Source organism: Rhinichthys klamathensis, unplaced genomic scaffold (genome assembly GCF_029890125.1).
Source record: "Rhinichthys klamathensis goyatoka isolate OS25496 unplaced genomic scaffold, OSU_Roscu_1.1 h1tg000309l_1, whole genome shotgun sequence".
Lineage (NCBI taxonomy): Eukaryota > Metazoa > Chordata > Actinopteri > Cypriniformes > Leuciscidae > Rhinichthys > Rhinichthys klamathensis.
Genome location: NW_026606827.1, coordinates 946318 through 967451, shown reverse-complemented (window position 1 = coordinate 967451; position 21134 = coordinate 946318). Strand labels below are relative to the sequence as shown.

The 21134-nt window shown below is 43.3% G+C and overlaps 1 protein-coding gene across 1 annotated transcript; it reads right to left on the bottom strand.

The window, feature by feature from the left end:
• Positions 1–858: 858 nt before the first annotated feature.
• pnp4b (purine nucleoside phosphorylase 4b) lies at positions 859–19404 on the bottom strand. The gene is made up of 6 exons (XM_056270866.1): positions 19304–19404; positions 18300–18472; positions 7921–8024; positions 3660–3835; positions 3348–3538; positions 859–1358 (listed from the first exon to the last, which is right to left on the bottom strand). The coding sequence occupies exons 1-6, from the start codon at positions 19324–19326 to the stop codon at positions 1114–1116; spliced, it is 912 nt and encodes a 303-aa protein (XP_056126841.1). The 5' UTR covers positions 19327–19404; the 3' UTR covers positions 859–1113.
• Between the last annotated feature and the right edge of the window lie 1730 nt (positions 19405–21134).

Below are 21134 nucleotides of genomic sequence, written 5' to 3'. Positions count from 1 at the left end.
TTCCTTTGAACATTTATAATGACAAGAAAACCTCAGATATCCTGAAGGACTATAAAATGATTAATTATCCACAGTATAATGGATTTAAATGTGTGTCAAAGGAGGTAGATGGGTTTTTTTTTTTACTTGCATGTAGTCACTGCATCTACCAGCAGGGGATATTGAGAACACCGTCTAAATACTGATCAACCAGTGTGTGGTTTGACACTGCGTCTGCAGGGTAACAATTATTTGAAATATTGGTCCATAAATCCCACTGGGTGTATTAAGTGTGTAGTTCCAAGTAAGTTTGTCAATCTTATCACATGTACAATATATCAAGAGCTATTTGCTGTGCTTTTAAACTGTAAGTAAAAAATCTGTGATTCTCTAAAACACAATGCAATGCAATGCGTAATTCAAAATATGGGCAAGACACCTGTTAAAAATTCAATACAGAAAATTCCTTTTTATTAAAGGGTCACTCATAGGTTTGGAATTGGAACAACTCTATGATGAGTAAATGATAAAAGAATGGTCATTTTCTGGAGAATTAACCCCTTACCCCTTGGACAGCGTTTTTATGGACTTATCAGACATTTACATAGATAGTCTGGCGTTATAATTTATTTGCTTTTGGTGTACTGTGGGGTGGGTAAAACTGTTTTTAATGGCAGGCTAGCAGTTACCATTGACTCGCGCTAGCCTAGCACCGGCGAACTATGCAACTGGAACGACTGGATGAAATTTTTTGAAAACTGTCTCCACTAATAAATAACACTAAGGCTAACTTGGAAATGTGGCCCGATGTCCAAAATTCTGAACTGTTTTTGCCTTATAAACATGGTTTGAAACATGTTCCCATTGAGATGTCAAACGTTTCATTTCAACTATAGGGAGGTTTATTTACAATTGTTTGTATTTTTTCATATTGAAAAGTCAGGAAAAGTCAACAAGACAACAATCACAATCTGGAGATCAAATACATCCTCTCCAAAAGCACAGTGAGGTCTCACATTGAATTTTTTTTTTAAACAAGCAAATAAAGGCTAAAAATAACAAAGAGCCTTTAGATCTATTGTATCCAATCACATGACTTCCACAGCACCCATGATTGAACTGGTTTGATTGACCCTAGACGGTATTTGAATAGATGCAGTTGTTGTTGATGGTCTCCACTTGGTGAGAGCGAGCGATGAAGGTCATGAGCATGTTCTGGAGCATCTCAGCTCTCATCTTGCTGATCTGCAGCACCTCCTCATGATTCACTTTCTCCTCACGACTGTAGTCAAGAGAAACCTTGTTGGTGATGAGTGATAGGCCAAGGACCCGCAGTCCACAGTGCTTGGCTACCGTCACCTCAGGAACTGTGCTCATGCCTGTCAGGGCAGCAGGAAGAAAAGAGAAAGAGAGAGAGACTCTTAATTAAATTTCTGTTCTGGCGCAGTAGGTGATTCATTAATGAAGCAGACCAGGTCTGGGTCTCACTTAACACTTAATGAAAACTATTGGGGTCCTGATGTATACACAGGAGGGAGGACGCACACAGGAACCAGTTGTTGACCGGTCTAGCCAGAGGAGCCTACTTAGCACATACCCCACACTGCTGCCGTTTGGTAATCGGAGTCCAATTATCTAAGACATCATTCAACTCATCAGAGGACCAGGAGTAAGTATAGTTTATGCCAATCATATGGACAAGAGAGTTATTCATATCACTGATTAACATAATCACATTGATTGAAGTGGGCTACTTTGGCCCTTTGGGTGGGCCTAATTTCCATCAGTTAATATGGCAGGTCTGCTAATATGGCACATCATTTTTAACGAGCTATAATTTTCCTGAAGCACCAATTAAAGGAGAGGCACTACACACAAAAGAAAACAGCAAGTTAAACCATTCAAACTCCTCAGAGAGAGGAAACCTGATGCAGCATGGAAGAATTTTATTATTTATAAACTATTATTATCCTCTTTATATACTAGTAGGCTATTTATTAATTTTGAGTTAGCTTTAATAATAATAATTAGTTTTTTCTAGGTACTCAAAGCGCTTTACATGGAAGCGGGAATCTCCTCAACCACCACCGATATGCAGTATCCACCTGAATGATGCGATGGCAGCCATATTGCGCCAGCTTACTGTGATGACAGTGATGAAGTCAATAAGTATATGGGGATGATTAGGTGGCCAATTTGGCCAGGATGCCGGGAATAATCAGGGTTTTTAATGACCACAGAGAGCCAGGACCTCGGTTTAACGTCTCATCCGAAGGACAGTACTTTTTGACAGTATAGTGTCCCTATCACTATACTGGGGCGTTAGGAGGACCCACACAGACCACAGGGTGAGCGCCCCCTGCTGGCCTCACTAACACCTCTTCCAGCAGCAACCTGGTTTTCCCAGGAGGTCCTCCATCCAGGTACTAACCAGGCTCAACCCTGCTTAGCTTCAATGGGCAACCAGTCTCGGGCTACAGAGTTATATGGCTACTGGCTTTCACATTTATATAATCTGTTTTCAGTAAGTTTTAGTTATTTCTGTTCATTTGTTAATTTTCATTAGTGTTTAGTTCTAATAAAATATTCTAGAACTAATAAGCATTTTTATTAATTATTTTTTATAGTTCTATACATTTATTTTAATAGAAGTTTTATTTATTTTAGTACTTCAACTTTTTTTATTTCAGTTAGTTGCCAAAGCAAACATTTTATTTTATTTGAAGTTTAAGATTATCAATTCTTCTTATTATTATTATAATTTTTTTTTTTTTTTTTTTTACAATTATAGAAAATTATTTATTATTAGTTTTAGCTTTAGTTTTAATTTTACAATAACAACCCTGCTAAACATTGCAGCTTTTTATGGCCAAGAACCTTCCACTTAAACTGAAAGTGGGTCAGTGCATTTATTTCTATTATCTATTGTATCAAGTAATAACTTATATCAAGTAATAACTTATTACAACTTTATGCTAATGGATGTTTTAGAGTGGAATCAAATTTTTTCCCCTTTTTGATTTATTTGAACTTTTAACCATTTTATTTCACTTAATTGATTAATGTTACCTCAAAGTACTGTATGCAATAACTGACTTTTCAGCACAATGTAATTTATGAGTATGAAAAACCATACATTAAGAAAGGATTGTAAATTATTTTTAAAATATGACCTATAGATGTTTAGAATTGTCACAGATTATCTGACAGAAAATCAGTTTTAAATCACAGATGAAAAGAGTGTGTTTCATATAAAGTGCTCCTATGTTTTTGACAACTTGAGTTGTGCATTTCCCCTGCGGAAGCTCAGAATTTTTTCATACTCGTTTTTGCCAGTTTCCCCCCTTGTGTATTGTGACTGTCCATACCAACAGAGTCGCTCCCCAAGATGTGCAGCATGCGTGCCTCAGCGATGGTCTCAAAGTTGGGTCCACTAACCATACAGTAGACTCCCTCTCGCACAAAATTAGAGTAGCCCAGCTCAGCAGTGATGTCCAAAACTAATTTCCTCAAGTCTTTGCTGTAAGCATCAGACATACAAGGAAACCGGATCCCAAATCTGAGGAAGACAAGAAAGAACATGCACCATCTTTTTCATAAAATGGAAAACAATTCTGTAAAATAATAACTCTCACTCTTTCACACTTTATTCTGCCTTTTTCTTTCCCTTATCTGCGTACCGTTCATCATTGGGTCCACACAGTGGGTGCTGTCCAGCAAACCCCGGCAAGTTAATATGGTCCTTAATGACCATAATGTCTCCCACTTTGAAATCCTGACAAAGACCTCCAGAGGCGTTTGTTACGATAATGATCTCCACACCCATCAGCTTGAAGATCCGCACGGGGAACGTGACCTGGAAAAATCCCCAGAAAACACAAGCTGTTATACAGCAGGATCTCTCTGACATATTATTTTCACTTTTAAATTATTAAATGAATGATACTTAGGCCTGGTTTAACAGAGGATCAGGTCTCTTCAATTAGGACATATAAGTAGCTTTTATAAACGTGTCTTAGAAAAAAACATTACTGGCATGTTTCTTGAGACAAAACAATGGACTGCATTCTTAAAAAATGTCAGTGCAAGTTGCTTTCAGTTAAAAACAACTCAAACATGCATTTTAGTCCAGGACTAGTCTTAAGCCTTGTCTGTGAAACCAGGGGTATATGTTGGCCCAACAATGGCCCCTTCAGCTCCAGATGTTTTTAATGGAATAAAAATATCAAGTGGCAGGTGTGTCTTCTCAAAATTTAGATAAGAAAATTACTGACAGTACAGAAATAAAGCAAAACAAATAGAATAGAATATTTTTATATATTTATATGTAATGAAGTTTCAATTTATTTGATCAAATTTATGGGCAATTGGAAAAAAAAAGCCTTCTTTCATTTCAGAAGACCACGTGGGTATGACAATATCCACATGCTTAAATGTGCAATGGTACCCCACAGTGCCTAGTAACCACAGTTTTAGGCAGGTATTAAATAAGCTTTAGTAATTCCAAATGGGATAAATATAGGAGTGTAGAGCAGGGAGCCATTAAGGGAGGTGTCAGTGTGAGCAGGAGATGAATAATGTACTTGGGGGCTCAGTACAGCACAGCTCAAGAGGGATGTCACAGTCTGTCAGCCTGCTCTCCAGCTGATGAACCAGGGTGGACGTGTGGGGCTTCCACGAGGAACACGGCCATTACAGATATACACAGACGGGTCGCCGATGTGGACCAGAAAATACGCCTCAGTTTGGTACCCTTTAAATCAAAGATGACTTCTTTGTGGAACGTAAACTCTCAGAGATCAAATCGCTTCATATTTGAGTCTTTAACTCTCCTGAGAGAATTGGTCTATGGTGCTGCATTATAGGTTACCCATCACCCGCAGTTTGATTAATGCGCACTATTACAGAGTAATAATGATAATATGTCTATAAGAGAATCTTGTATGTCTTGGCACTGTATCATGAATTGGCATTTATTTCAATTTCAGGGAATTCACTGAGAATGGATTGCACTCGCTGATTGCATTTTTTGGGCTATTTGCGCGCGCTGTCTGTGTCCTTTTAGCATCGGATTCACTGAAGTAGTATGCAAATTGCATCATTTGAATATAAAAAAATGTCTATACGCCTGGTTTCTGTTATGTATGATAAGTCTGCATGTAAATAAATACGTGCATGAAACATTGATGTGAATTGAAATTATTTTATGATTTTGCCTGTATAGTTTCTTAAAACTTCTGTTAACAAAAATAACAGTCAAATACAATTGCAAAACAATTCAGCCAAGTAACAAGACGAACACAGTTGCAACAATATTACAGTGATATTAATACAGAAATCTCTGAGGTCACTGCCACTATATCAGTAACTGAGATGCAAGATGGTGTCAATTGCATTTGTAACAAGAGAGCGGAAATCTGTGGTGTGAGAGACATGAAAATCACGCCGGTTCAGTTTACTGTTGAGTGAACTGACATAAAGCATAAATATTAGGAAACATCCGATGGCTTAAACTGCTCAATGACACTTATATTACGAGGCCACACAATAATGACCTATCAACTCTCTGTTTATTTCTGAAAAACAGAAAGCAGAAGTAGGGTAGTGGAATGAAAACCCCCCAGTACAGTCTAGAGATGCGTACAGTTGAGACAAGCCCACTAAATGCATCTGAACACCATAAAGCTGCTTTACTTGCTGCAGAGAAACAGAGGTCAGTGAAGGGCTAACTAATCTCGACTGTCCAATTACCCTCCAAAGCACAGCGCTCCACAACAATGAGATCACTTAAAGAAGCCATAATAACTGTTTGTGTTACCAAGGGCAAACATGAAAGCAAGTTTGCATCATAAACTGTAATGGAAATGAGTTGGGTCCAATTTTAGGATACAGTGAGTTGGCACCGATTTGCACAGTGACTCACAGATATGAGTCAGCTAAAGCGAAATGAACAGTGGACTGAAGGTACAAAACCAGCTGTCACAGTTTGACAAAAGATTTAATAACCAGATTGGTTGAGCTTCTAAATGAATAAAAAAATAAAGACTAAACATTGCAAAGCAAAGAGGACACTGACAACGCAACGACAGAGCAGATTACTTTTGATATGAAACAGTCTCAGCTTTCAAATTTTGTAAATTTTATTACAGAATTCAAACAAATGTGGCATGACAGATCGCTGTATCTGCGCTCCTCTTTATTAGTTATAGCACCAAATAAACATGAATGAACATCAGAAGGTACGCTGAAAGATAAAGCACAGCTTAGTAAAATGTATTATAGTCTCATGTAGTCATTCAATGAGTGTTTCAACGGCAGAAAGACGTGACTAAATCTTTTATTGTGAAAAATATGTCACGTAAAGCCAATCGATGACCATTTTACATGTTAGTTAGCAAGAAGAATAAACTCTCATTTTGCTAAATATATGCACTATATTATGTTTTTATTATTTTACTCTTCTGTCGTAAAAAAATATTAGGCTGTTTACAGAATTAGTTGAGAGAGATTTGATTCCTTAAGAAAAATGTAAAGGCCCTACTCTTACTGATATTTAGCCAAATTAATCAATATTGAATCAAGATCAGAATTGAATCGCAAGCTTATGAATCGAATCACCCCCCACCACCCCATCTGTAATTCTCACTCCAGGCTAAACTGAAAAGTTGGCAGCCCTGCCTTACAATACATAATTACATTCCCAATGCTATGGCAGGTTCTTTCGCTCAATCCTTGTCATTTTTTTTAATAGAAACAGTAAATGAAAAAAATATGTACCCAACGCCTCGCCCAAATGTTGGGATGTTGTGCTGGTAATGTCATGGGTGAAAATACTATATTAGGGACATTTGCCTCACTGTTTTTAACATCTGCCTGATTTGATCTGACATACGCGAATTGTTTTCCTGCATCCTATTTAGGACAGATATGCAAATTGGGCTGCAGTGGGTGTTTATGTGCCACAGCCATTAAGACATTAAAAACAAAATAGTGTTGTGAAAAGCTTGAGTTTGATAATACAGGGGAATGATGGATGTAATGCCCCAGCCTCATATTAAGAGTAAAAAGCTTTTGGCTGGCTATAGAGGGCATGGTGGCCATGACAACTGATTGTAATGCATTGTGTCATGCTGTCAGGGCTGCAATTACAGTGACAGTCCCACTCCAGGGCAAGAGGTTGCAGATTCCTTGGTAAATTAGTAAAAAGTGTCTCTCTGGCCCCATGTGCAACAGATAATGTATTCCCCTGCAGACTTTGATGGAGAGAAAGCCAAGAGCTCACACAAATCATGCTGCTTGGTTGAACTCCGGGGTAAATTAACATTTGAAAACTTATAGATTAACAAGGACTTTTAACCGATGTGAAAAAATATTCATGATTAATATCATATTTTTCATAGTCAACATGCTAATGCATTCACAAAACTGTTTTCCTGTTCACAAACGACTACGAGAGCAAGCTGAATATTGTCAATGAACTGCTTTGATACCAGAGTGACAGGAGCAGTTTGTTTCTCCTCCACACCTGCTTTCTCAGCATTCAGCCTCGGTATTCATGCATCTTCTGGTTGGGACAGATAAAGTTAATGACCCATACTGGAGGCAACAGCTCCTCTCTGTTTTAAACAAATAGGAGCTGTTTACAATGAGTTTACTTGTCCTTGAGGTGATGCTAAAAGGAACCAAGGCCACTGCTTGAAACGCACGCCAGACAACACAATACTTTACACGACAGCGATGCCACAGCTTCAACAAAAACGGGATCTGTGATATAGCTTTTACTTCAAGTAAAGAAACCACTGTGCTTGTATTATAAATGGACACAGCTAAGAACCGTATCGAAAGGCAAGATGAAGTTATATCAGTTAAGGGCAAGATAAACAACAATATGGCTGTGGTAGCACCTGCAATAGAGGCATCAAACTGTTTATTTGAGCTCACCTTGCACAATGAGTAACCCTCGTACAGATGGAACCTTCCTTGCATGAAGACACAGGACTCGCCTTTGATTTGACCAAACACCAGGCACCCTTCATGACCAGGAACTATGCATAAAGAGACAAACATATCAGTGAAAAACGTCTTGGTTACGGATGTAACCCTCGTTCCCTGAGTAGGGAACGGAGACGTTACGTCGGATGACGGAGAATGGGGGTTTCGCCAGAAAGCCTATCATCTTCGAGTATTAAAAAACGAGCCTATGGCAATGAAATGCCATGGGTCTGCGGAATTTGCATAATGTATCTCCGCCCCACCGCGTGGGTATTTAAGGAGAGACACCTGCAACAGCAGATCATGTCTTCGCTGAGGAGCCGAGACTGAACTCAGGCGTCTACCCAGCGGTACAGCGGAAGTGGCAGGGAGACGTAACGTCTCCGTTCCCTACTCAGGGAACGAGGGTTACATCCGTAACCGAGACGTTCCCTTTCGTAGTCACTCCGAGTTACGTCGGATGACGGAGAATGGGGGTCCCCATGTAATCACGCCACCTTCACAGCTGTCTTCCAGTGCCCTGCGAAGTCTGACCTCCCTGTCGTGATATAGGCACGGACGAAGGAGTCCTACTTAACACAGGAATACCAAGGTACACTGGGAAGCATATCTCAGGGGAGATATGCCGCAGCATGCCTACCCATAGGGAGGACTTAAGAATACACATATGGCCGAGGGGGCTTCATATGGGGGAACACTGGAGTGACCAGCCCGTGGGGTGGCAACTTTCAACTCCAGGAGTGGCAAGGTGGCTTGCCGAGGGAAAGACACATGCTCAAAGAGGCTTACAGTGGAAATACACATGTGGGGGTTACTCAGAGGAGGAACCATGCACACGGAGGCACCTAGCCAGCGCACAGGCAATAGACACTGGCGCCAGCGTCAACAGTGCTGGAGGAACTCAGGGCTTCAGAGAGGAAGGCTACCTGAGGAAATATCGCACGTATCCAGTCCGTGGATTGGAATGGCGAGCAAGCGAGACACCTAACGGCTCCCATGTCAGCTTGAAAAAGACAGTACATGGGCGGAGACTGGCTCCACTCGGAGATTGTAAAATCTGGCGAATGTGTTGGGTGTCGCCCAGCCTGCAGCTCTGCAGATGTCTGTTAGCGAGGCGCCACGCGCTAAAGCCCAAGAGGACGCCACACTCCGGGTGGAGTGGGCGGTCACACCAAGGGGGCACGGTCGACCTTGCTGCTGGTATGCCAAAGCAATGGCGTCCACTATCCAGTGGGATAACCTTTGCTTGGAGAGAGCCTTTCCCTTCAGCTTCTCACCATAACAGACAAAGAGCTGGTCTGAGGTCCTGAAACACTGCGTCCTGTCTACGTAAGCACGGAGGGCGCGTACTGGACAGAGCAGTGCCAAGGCTGGGTCTGCATCCTCCAGGGGCAGCGCTTGCAGGTTCACCACCTGGTCCCGGAAGGGAGTGGTGGGAACCTTGGGTACATATCCAGGCCGGGGTCTCAGGATCACGTGAGAGCAGGCCGGCCCGAATTCCAGGCACGCTTCGTCAACGGAGAGTGCGTGCAGATCCCCCACCCTCTTGATGGAGGCCAGTGCAACCAGGAGCACTGTCTTCATTGACAGGAACTTAATCTCCACTGATTGCAGAGGCTCAAAGGGAGCCCTCTGCAGGGCATATAAGACCACTGAGAGGTCCCAAGAGGGTACGAGAGGAGGGCGAGGAGGATTCAGTCTCCTCGCTCCTCTCAGGAACCTGATGATCAGGTCGTGCTTTCCCAGAGACTTACCTTCAACTGCATCGTGATAAGCGGCGATAGCGGCCACATACACCTTCAGGGTGGAGGGAGACAGCCTTCGCTCCAGCCCGTCTTGCAGAAAGGAAAGCACGACACCGAACGAGCATCTCCTGGGATCTTCTCGCCGAGAAGAGCACCAGTTGACGAAGAGGTTCCACTTCAACGGGTAGACGTGTCTCGTGGACAACGCTCTAGCGGAAGTGATGGTAGCCGCCACTGCAGGTGGCAGGGTACTCAGACCTGCCTCGTCCCGTCCAGGAGCCACACGTGGAGTCTCCAAAGATCGGGACGAGGGTGCCATAGGGTGCCCCGTCTCTGAGAAAGGAGTTCCTTCCTCAGAGGAATTGGCCAAGGAGGTGCTGTCGCGAGGAGTATCAGTTCGGAGAACCAGGTCTTGGTGGGCCAGTATGGGGCGACCAATATGACCTGCTCCTCGTCCTCCTTGATCTTGCACAGAGTCCGTGCGAGAAGGCTCACTGGGGGAAACGCATATTTGCGTAGGCCCTGCGGCCAGCTGTGCGCCAGTGCGTCCGTGCCGAGCGTGCCCTCGGACAGGGAGTAATACAGGGCGCAATGGGATGAGTCGTGGGAGGCAAACAGATATATCTGTGCGTCCCCGAACTGGTCCCATATCAGCTGGACCGACTGGGGATGGAGTCGCCATTCGCCAGAGGTTGGCCGGAGCTGTGACAGCTCGTCGGCTGCAAGGTTCCGCTCTCCTGGAATGTAAATAGCACGAAGGGACCTCAGGTGCTTCTGACTCCATAAGAGGAGGTGGCGTGCGAGTTGCGACATACGGCGAGAGCGTAGACCACCCTGATGGTTGATGTACGCTACTCTCGCGGTATTGTCAGAACGGACAAGTACGTGTTGACCCTGGAGCAGCGCGTGGAAGCGGTGCAGGGCAAGGCGTACTGCCAGCAACTCGAGGCAAATGACATGCATGAGGCGCTGGGGTCCTGTCCAGGAGCCCGCGGCTGCATGTCCATTGCACATGGTGCCCCAGCCCGTGGCAGAGGCATTTGTGGAGACAACAACATGCCTGGAAACTCGTTCTAGGGGAACTCCGGCCCGTAGAAAGCTGAGGTTCCGCCACGGGGTGAAGGACTGACGGCAGGTCGGAGTTATTGGAACCCATGCCCACCTCGGGACCCGATCGCGAAGCCACAGCTGAAGCGGTCTCATATGAAGCAATCCGAGTGGCGTTGCCGCGGCTGCGGATGCCATATGCCCCAGGAGCCTCTGAAAAAGTTTCAGTGGGACCGCACTCTTGCCCTCGAACTGTCGAAGACAAGTCGCTCGTAAGCTGGCTCGTAAGCTGCGCGGACATGGCGACCGAGTCTATCTCCATACCGAGAAAAGAGATCCTCTGCACGGGGCAAAGTTTGCTCTTCTCCCAGTTGACCCGAAGGCCCAGACGGGCTAGGTGCCGGAGCACTAGGTCTCTGTGTTCGGAAACCTGGACTCGAGAGTGAGCTAATATTAGCCAGTCGTCGAGGTAATTCAGGATGCGAACCCCATGTTTGCGCAGGGGAACAAGGGCTGCCTCGACGACCTTTGTAAAGAAGCGAGGAGACAGAGCCAACCCAAATGGGAGAACTGCGTACTGGTATGCCTGCCCCTCGAAAGCAAACCGAAGAAACGGTCTGTGTCGAGGTAAAATGGAGACATGAAAGTAGGCGTCCTTCAGGTCTATCGCTGCAAACCAATCCTGTGGCCGCACGCATTCGAAAATCCGTTTGGTCGTGAGCATCCTGAACGGCAGCCTGTGAAGGGAGCGGCTCAAGACGCGCAGATCCAGGATTGGCCGTAACCCACCGGTCTTCTTGGGGACAATGAAGTACGGGCTGTAAAACCCTGACCTCATTTCGGCTGGAGGGACAGTCTCGATTGCACCCTTCGCCAGCAGGGTGGCAACCTCCCCTCTCATGATCGGGGCATTGCCACCGACCAAAGTAAACGGACTCCCCTGAAGCGGGGAGGAGACCATGCGAATTGGATCGCATAGCCGAGCCTGATAGTTCGGGCGACCCAGCGGGACAGGTAGGGAAGCTCTAACCAAGCTCCCAAGAACTGAACCAGCGGAAACATCCGAACGACAGACGTCCCCCCGGAGGGGCAGCGAAGCGGAGTGACCGGCCCAAGCGTGGGTGGCATAGCGGCCCGGTGTGGGGGCACGGTCATGCTCCGCGTCCTGACAGAGGAGACCAGGGAAGGACCAGCGTTCCACGGGGGTCTGCTCTGCCAGGGGTCTGGCGACAGAGGGGGACGAGAGTGGTGTGGTCCGGAGACGGCACACACTGTCATCCGCGCCCTCAGAGACAGAGGGGGACGAGAGCGGCAAGGCCCGGGAGCGTTGCGCACTGTCGTCCGGCCCTCTGAGGGCTCAGAGATGGGATGCAGCTCTTTGGTTTAGACAGATTCTCCCCCAGCCCTCCACCGGGGGAAGGAATGGCCCTGCAACCACTCCCTGAAGAACTGCAACCCACATCTGAGCTGCCCGTAACGGGAGCGCCGCAAGCCTGGCCTTGGCGGGGCTGCGGGACCGGTACGGGCAGGGGCCTTCCTGCGACCACCTCCACGGCGCGGCCCGGTGCTGCAGTCGCAGGAGGGCGCATTCGGCAGCAAGCGGACTGAGGCGTCTGAGCCGGCAGCTGGAGGCAGCAAAGCTGCGGGGTCAGACAAAATAGCCACAGTCCACTTCTGGGCGGCCGAGAACTGTTGGGCAGAGTCCTCGACCGCGCCGCCGAAGAGGCCAGCCTGGGATATGGGGGAGTTGAGGAAACGAAATCACTCAGCCTCGCGCACATCAACCAGGTTAGCCAGAGGTGTCTGACCACCTATGTGGACATCACCTGACTCAGGGAGCGTGCGGTCACCTACGTCGCTCGGAGAGCAAGGTCGGTGACGGCAGGCAGCTCAAGGATGAGCCCTGAATCAGCCCTACCCTCGTGCATGTCATTGAACACCCAGGAGGATGGCAGTAACACGCAGTGAGGTGGCAGCCTGCCCCGCAGCTCTATAGGTCCCCGCCACCGGAGTAGACAAGAACCTACAGGCATTGGAGGGGTGCTTAAGAGTCGCCACGCCAGGTGGAGGCGCTGTGGGGACACATAAGTGTTGCCACAGAACACTCCACAGGGGGAACCCCAGTGCACCCTAGGCCGCGGCCTCTACAAGGGCAGAGAAGGCGGAAGAGGCCACTGAGCAGTCGCGAAAAGTCAAGGAGACTTCCACGATCTCATGATCTCTTCATGCACGTCCGGGTAGAAAGGATTTGGGTTCGCCACCCCCAAAAACCAATCACCCGGGAAGCATAGCTGTGCACTCTGGATCAAACTCGTTATGCTAGCACATCCGAGGACGGCAGCACAGACGAGCCATCATCTCTAGAGGACTCCAGCTCACCTTGTGATGCGGTGATACATGATTTCATCAGCCGGGGGACCGAATGAGACCGCGGGCGGGCCGGCGAACTCACCTGGGACCACGCAGGTTGCAATGTGAAAGACGGGGTGTGGACCGAGGAATTTTTCGTCGGTTTAGTTCCAAACCTGCCGTCTTAGGTCACCCTGGCCACCAGCCGAAGTATTATCTCACGTGGAGAAAAATAGATCGGGGTGTGGATGAGGGGACTCTCACTCATTGAGCTCATTGAGTCTCGACCGTTACATTGCGATGGTCACGTTCCCAGTGAGAGAACGTGACACACCCACGAGCGCTGTCTGAGCGCGATCAAAGCCCAAACACTCAAAACAGCGCTCGCGCCCATCAGCTGAATCTATCAGAATACCACACTCAGAAAAACACGGGCAGATCGTCTTTAGAAAGACGCGTCTTTAAAAAGACGTGCCGCGTGCAGCTCTTTAGTGAGAGGAAAAACTCCGCGGATGTTGAAGCGACCAGGGAGAACACACAGACTGGCAGACCACTGCTCAGCTCGCAGGCAATGTGAAACTCGCTGGATACCGCCGTCACACCAACACCGGAGAGTTCGCTCGTCTCGAAGAGATCTAGTCACTGAGAAAACTCAGAATTTGGCTTGTGGAGTGAAGAGATGCTCTTGGCTCCGAAGCGAAAACATGATCTGCTGTTGCAGGTGTCTCTCCTTAAATACCCACGCGGTGGGGCGGAGATACATTATGCAAATTCCGCAGACCCATGGCATTTCATTGCCATAGGCTCGTTTTTTAATACTCGAAGATGATAGGCTTTCTGGCGAAACCCCCATTCTCCGTCATCCGACGTAACTCGGAGTGACTACGAAAGGGAACATGCTTACTCTTTTTTTGTATAATATAATGTATATATACATATCAATATTTTTATTTTATATTTTTTTTATATATATATTTAGGGGTCCAAGCACTGAAGGTCCTGGAACCCTGTTATTTGTACAGATTTTCTTCTTCCTCTTCCTCCTCAACATCATCACCATCATCTTTTTCCTGCCCTAAAAGTGTATGGGCGTTAATTTGTCATTTGTAAATTGTAATTTTATATATATATATAACATATTGCAGTTCAACACACTGTTTTGCATCATTTAAGAATGTAATCATATCCAAATACACCAACTTGAGAAGATAATATCATAAGAGCAACATTTTTGGAGGTAAAAGATCAAGGGAGACACAATGTAATTGCAGCATTTCACATAACTAAGAACGACAATCTCTACAAAACCATTTAGGGCCAGATTTACTAACCAGGGTAAATTAACGCAGCCATGGCAAGCGCAAAATGGGACAAGAAATGCTTTTTTGGGTGTTAAATAATGGCTCAAATAGACTACCGCAAACCTCACGTGGCATGATTTATTTAAATACTCTCCTCCCATAAACTTTGAAACTGAAAGGGAAACTCCTAAATGCATATGAAATAAGGTCAGGTGCAAAAACAACTGTCCACACATTTCCATTTCTAATTTTTCACTGCAGGTCTTTAGTAAATCATGCAAGTAGTTTTTGTTTAATGCCATGTTTGGCATAGTAAAATTAGTCTGTAAATATTTCCCTGTGAAAAATAAATAAATATTACTCTACCACAACCACAGTGTGATGTATGAAGCTTCTTAATGATAAAAATGCAGTGTATTGGGCTCTAAAGCTGTCTCTCCCCAATAAAGAACCTCCTGCTGTAAAGAATTTACTCTTTGCTCTCTCCCTAATATATTACGTCTACCTAAGGGGTTATTCATCTAACGCAAAACCTCTCTGTAATGTGCAAATAAAAGGTCAGATGCTGCCGTTGATAACAGATGTCATCTAATCCTTTTCTATAATATGGCGTTAACTGACTGACTGTCCCCAAGTCTAAGAGATCCTGCTGGCTTGGCTCGCTGTATTTAGAAGTTCATTGATTTGCATTTGCATGTTCACTTTGCTCATTCAACAATCGTAAAAAAAGTTAATACCTGCTGCTTAGGGATGACTGCTGATGTCATCAAGAATGGAAGAAACAGGTGGAGGTGGCAATCAAGAAACAGGTGGAGCAAACATTGTTTTCTAACGTTATGAGCCAGTAGGAGGCTGCAGTTTGTTTGTGGCTTCAGGAACTTACTTTGACATGGGAACAGGCCGACTGAGCCAAGTGAATGTAAGCTTATGTAAATATAACCTTGAATTTTGGCTGATGAGATGTATTTGGCCCTAAAACCTGCAGCGTAATGAGGTTCTGCTGGAATAATAGCTCTGTTTTTCCAGGGGCCGATTCCTCCTTTCTTGCATGAGCATTGATGAATGGCTCTGAGAAAAAAACTCATTCAGAGAGGGGGCTTATTACATTCACCGTGAAATGTATTTCCTGCAACATTGTAAAAATGAATGAGCAAATGAACGTTTCAGTGCATGCCGCCTGAGTTTTTTTTTAAATCAGATTGTCACAAATTGGCAAAACAGTGAGTGTAATGAGAACAGTTCTGAGATAAATTTAGTAATGCTTAAAAATGACTAATTATCGAAATTAGTTTTTATGAAAAATAAGTGACAAGATGAAGTACATATTTTGAAAGTTATACAGTGTATATACACTCACCGGCCACTTTATTAGGTACACCTGTCCAACTGCTCGTTAACACTTAATTTCTAAGCAGCCAATCACATGGCGGCAACTCAGTGCATTTAGGCATGTAGACATGGTTAAGACAATCTCCTGCAGTTCAAACCGAGCATCAGTATGGGGAAGAAAGGTGATTTGAGTGACTTTGAACGTGGCATGATTGTTGGTGCCAGAAGGGCTGGTCTGAGTATTTCAGAAACTGCTAATCTACTGGGATTTTCACGCACAACCATCTCTAGGGTTTACAGAGAATGGTCCGAAAAAGAAAAAACATCCAGTGAGCGGCAGTTCTGTGGGCGGAAATGCCTTGTTGATGCCAGAGGTCAGAGGAGAATGGCCAGACTGGTTCGAGCTGATAGAAGGGCAGCAGTGACTGAAATAACCACTCGTTACAACCGAGGTATGCAGCAAAGCATTTGTGAAGCCACAACACGCACAACCTTGAGGCGGATGGGCTACAACAGCAGAAGACTCCACCAGGTACCACTCATCTCCACTACAAATAGGAAAAAGAGGCTACAATTTGCAAGAGCTCACCAAAATTGAACAGTTGAAGACTGGAAAAATGTTGCCTGGTCTGATGAGTCTCGATTTCTGTTGAGACATTCAGATGTTAGAGTCAGAATTTGGCGTAAACAGAATGAGAACATGGAACCATCATGCCTTGTTACCACTGTGCAGGCTGGTGGTGGTGGTGTAATGGTGTGGGGGATGTTTTCCTGGCACACTTTAGGCCCCTTAGTGCCAATTGGGCATCGTTTAAATGCCACGGCCTACCTGAGCATTGTTTCTGACCATGTCCATCCCTTTATGGCCACCATGTACCCATCCTCTGATGGCTACTTCCACCATGTCACAAAGCTCTAATCATTTCAAATTGGTTTCTTGAACATGACAATGAGTTCACTGTACTAAAATGGCCTCCACAGTCACCAGATCTCAACCCAATAGAGCATCTTTGGGATGTGGTGGAACGGGAGATTCGCATCATGGATGTGCAGCCGACAAATCTGCGGCAACTGTGTGATGCCATCATGTCAATATGGACCAAACTCCCTGAGGAATGCTTCCAGCACCTTGTTGAATCTATGCCACGAAGAATTGAGGCAGTTCTGAAGGCAAAAGGGGGTCCAACCCGTTACTAGCATGGGGTACCTAATAAAGTGGCCGGTGAGTGTATATATACACTGTATAACTTTAAAAATATGTATTATTATTTTTTATTATATTAATCTGTCTCTCTCTCTCTCTTTCTCTCTCTCTCTCTCTCTCTATATATATATATATAGACAGATTAATATAAAAAATATACAAAATAATAATAATATGCACTTGAATGCAATATGAATGATAATTAAGTATAATCATATTAATATTATGATTGTATATAATCACTTCTTAAAATGCATCAAATCACATTTTTACTACCTGTTACAGTTATGTGTGAGTATATTGTCTATTTTGTCCATATTTTGTCTGATTTTGACTGATTTGATTTTGATTTGACACTTGCTGATTTAAATGAATGATGCAATGGGCAATGTGAAGAATTTATCATTTAAAAAATGAGCACAGAGCATCCATAGTTCATTCTCATTATTCAAACTGTCAGTCATTTCTCTGTTAGTCTAAACCAGCAAATTTAAATTATGAAGTGGATTAGAGAAAGAATGACAACACAAATGGATTCTAAGACCCTTATTATACTTTCCCTTATTTACAAGGGCTCTTATTCTTCAGCCATCAGTCACACACACACGCACTCACACACACACACACACACACACACACACACACACACACACACACACACACACACACACACACACACACACACACACACACACACACACACACACACACACACACACACACACACACACACACACACACACACACACACACACACACACACACACACACACACACACACACACACACACACACACACACACACACACACACACACACACACACACACACACCTGCTACAGGTAGTGCAAATATCATTTGATGCATCTGAACACTTCCCAAGATTATTCACCTCACCATATTAATATTTAAACCTGTCAAAGATATCATAGTATGAACTCCCTGTGGCAGATATTAGGGGCTATTTTTGCTCCAGTCATAATATTTTATTCATAGGCAGTAGTTATTCATTTTGTAGCTCATATTACCAGGAGCTGGGCATAATTTGTTAACCATACAATACAATGAGGGACAGAATGAAAACCTCTGTGCTTTCAGATTCCCTCAAACAACTCCTGTATCTGTCCAGTGCCATTTTTTAGACTCAATATGCTGACTGAAATGACCACACTATGCAAATTAACATAAGAACATCCACGACTTCATCCTTTTATTTATTACTGAATATGGCAACTAAAATGTATTGTGTAGAGGGTTGTTTCTTTCGAAAGAAAGAAAAAGAAAGGAGCGAGAAAGAAAGTTGTAAACTGTTCCATTAATTCAGCTCTGATACACTTCCATGAATCCGGTTACCTGTGCTCACTGGGAAATTGGGAATGTCCTCATAGCGGATGATCTGTTTATTTGAGACACTGTCTGCGAGAAGTCCCAGTCCAGAGCCGCACACGATAGCTATCTTTGGCCTGTGTCTCGTCCTGCTCAGCAGCCATTCTGTAGTCAGTTTGCAGTCCTCAAAGGAACAGCAGCTGAGTCGAGAGAAAGAAAGACACATTAGAACAGGTCACATTGATAACTGCTCAAATTGTGTCTGATAAGATACAAAGTGAAAATAAACAATCATCTGATTATCAGCCGATGCTTACAATGAGAAACATGTTAATATTTCGGAGATCATCAAGACATTTTTATGTAATATCAACATCATGATCAGATATCAATACGCCATATTTGACATAAAATTACGCCATATTTGACATTAAATCCCCCCATAATGTAAGAACAATCAAACTGTAATAATTTTGCATCATTTTTATTACATCACAAGATTTCCGGAGTCAGTTATGGAAATAAAATGGCATAGCACACAGGAAATTAACTAATATAAATGAAACCACAGAGACCCTCTTGATAGTTGAAAATATGCTGGCAAAAAAGCTGAGAATATTAAGCTGGCGTAATGTGGTTAAAGCTGGTAAAAAATAAGTAGAAATCAAAGTGAACATGCAAACAGTGGACACATTTACAGTTTCTAAAAGCAGTTTTGACGAGTCCTAAACGCAAATTTACAGCATGCAGTTGTCAAGGCTCTATTTAATTTGCATCTCATTTGAAGATAATTCTGCATAGTCTCCGTATTGTGAGTTGTGTTTGGCAGGACTGATATTTTGTATTGGCCTTACTGATTTGATTAAATGCATAAAGGATCTTACTCTAAGATAACAGCTGTGAATCCAAATTACATTATCGACTGACACTTTTAGTAAACAGAAAATGTAAATATGTTTTCATCAAATATGTTCCTTTACTCATTCTCTGGTATGTATAGTATATATTAATGACATAAAACTAAAATTTACCATGAGTTTTCCTTGGTGTGCATGATCTCAGTCACAAGTCACAGGCTGACAGCACCTGGAAAAAGTGTGTACTTGTTCTATGAGAACAGATAAGAAAGAGATAGCTTAGAATAACCCCTCAAATGACTATAAGGTCTCGTCTCATTGGCTGCATTAATGGTGAGAGCAGGAAATAATCCTTTCCAAGAAATTATATGACCCTGTCCCCCGAGAAACTTTACTTTCAGACACTAAAATAAATGCAATTTACTCAAAATGCAGACAACCGTGAAGAAAGCTAAGAAAGTGAAGAAAGTGTATAATGCGTCTTTTATGTTAGATCTACTCGTAACTAAAAATTGGTTGAGAACTATCACTTAGATTATGGGTCTTAAAGGGATAGTTCACCCAAAAGGTTTTATCCTGTCACCATTTACTCAACCATCCAATCTTGGCTATGACTTTCTTCTACAAAACACACACACAAAAAACTATCAAACTATATGAACTATCTCTTCAAGAGGGAATGTTCTGACTTAAGGAAGCTTGAACAAATGTTTTGTTCTGTATAAAGCTGCATTTTTACCGTGGCATTAGCTCGAGAAAATAATCCTATGAAAACACATCGTCTACCCACATCAGTCTATGCGAGGTAGCGTGACTTAGACTGGTAAATAGCAAACACTTTTACATGTTTGTGCACTTTGCTGAGGTGTGTGATTACTGTATACATTATATATTAGAGCTTTGAGGCCCTAATACTGTGGCTTGGAAATGGATTGGCAGACTCAGTGTTGGAAAGGTGCGACTCTAAATCTAAATACGCTGATGCATTTACAGCAGTGTCTGAAGCATAATTTTTATATATTGAGCTGAATCTAAAGATAGAAAACTATAAAATAACCTAATCTGAACATTATATGAGAAACCACAATTAGGCAAAATATGTAACTTACTGTTTTTCACTAAATTGCATTAAATTGTGACTTTTATTATTTACGTATTTAATTTGTTGAATGAAACAAGCGTATCAGGACTCTTTATTTTGTGCCAGGGGTCCAAGGTAGTTCCTGTCAATGAGTAACATAACCAGATGTTAAATTATGTAACAGATACTGTAGGACATGATATCCACGCAAAGCAGACTGACCAACAGCGTCAGAAAAGTGAATGGATTAATCATTCATTCTACTTTTACTGAGTTCAGATGGTTCAAAGATTTGTCAAGTGCATATTTCCAGCTGAAAAGGAACATAGGGAAACACAGATCATGAGTATCTGTACACACATAGGCTAACTATTAACCTAGCTCTATAGGTCAACTCACTATTAACAGCTCACGTAAAAACTATTTATTTTTTGCCATTTCACACGTTTAAAGGGTTAGTTCACCCAAAAATGAAACTTTTGTCATCATTTAATCACCCTCAAGTTGTTCTAAACCTGTACAAGATTCTTTGTTCTGTTGAACACAAAAGAAGATATTGTAAAGAATGTTGGTAACCACTAACCAGACTTCCATTGTACTTTTTTCCTACTATGAAAGTCAATGGCTACATCTGGTTATCAACATTCTTCAAAATCTCTTCTTTTGTGTTCAACAGAAGACAGAAACTCATACATGTTTGGAACAACATGAAGGTGAAATGACAGAGTTTTCATTTTTGGGTGAACTATCCAACTAACTATTTAATTTGTAAAAGTTTACAATTCAGTAGGTAGAATGAATGCCTTATCGAATCAGGACATTGATAAGTTAAGTTTTAATCCGTATAATAATGTCAACGTTACTCTGTTTATTAGTATTTAGTTTATAGGTCCTTTCAGAGGTGTAAAGTCCAGGGGTCAGAAA

Coding starts and splice junctions, on each gene's coding strand:
- pnp4b (XM_056270866.1), bottom strand. CDS start 19,326: ATGCACACCAAGGAAAACTCATG. Junction 18,473..19,303: donor CACACCAAGGAAAACTCATG/GTAAATTTTAGT, acceptor CTCTCGACTCAG/CTGCTGTTCCTTTGAGGACT. Junction 8,025..18,299: donor CAATTTCCCAGTGAGCACAG/GTAACCGGATTC, acceptor CTTTATGCATAG/TTCCTGGTCATGAAGGGTGC.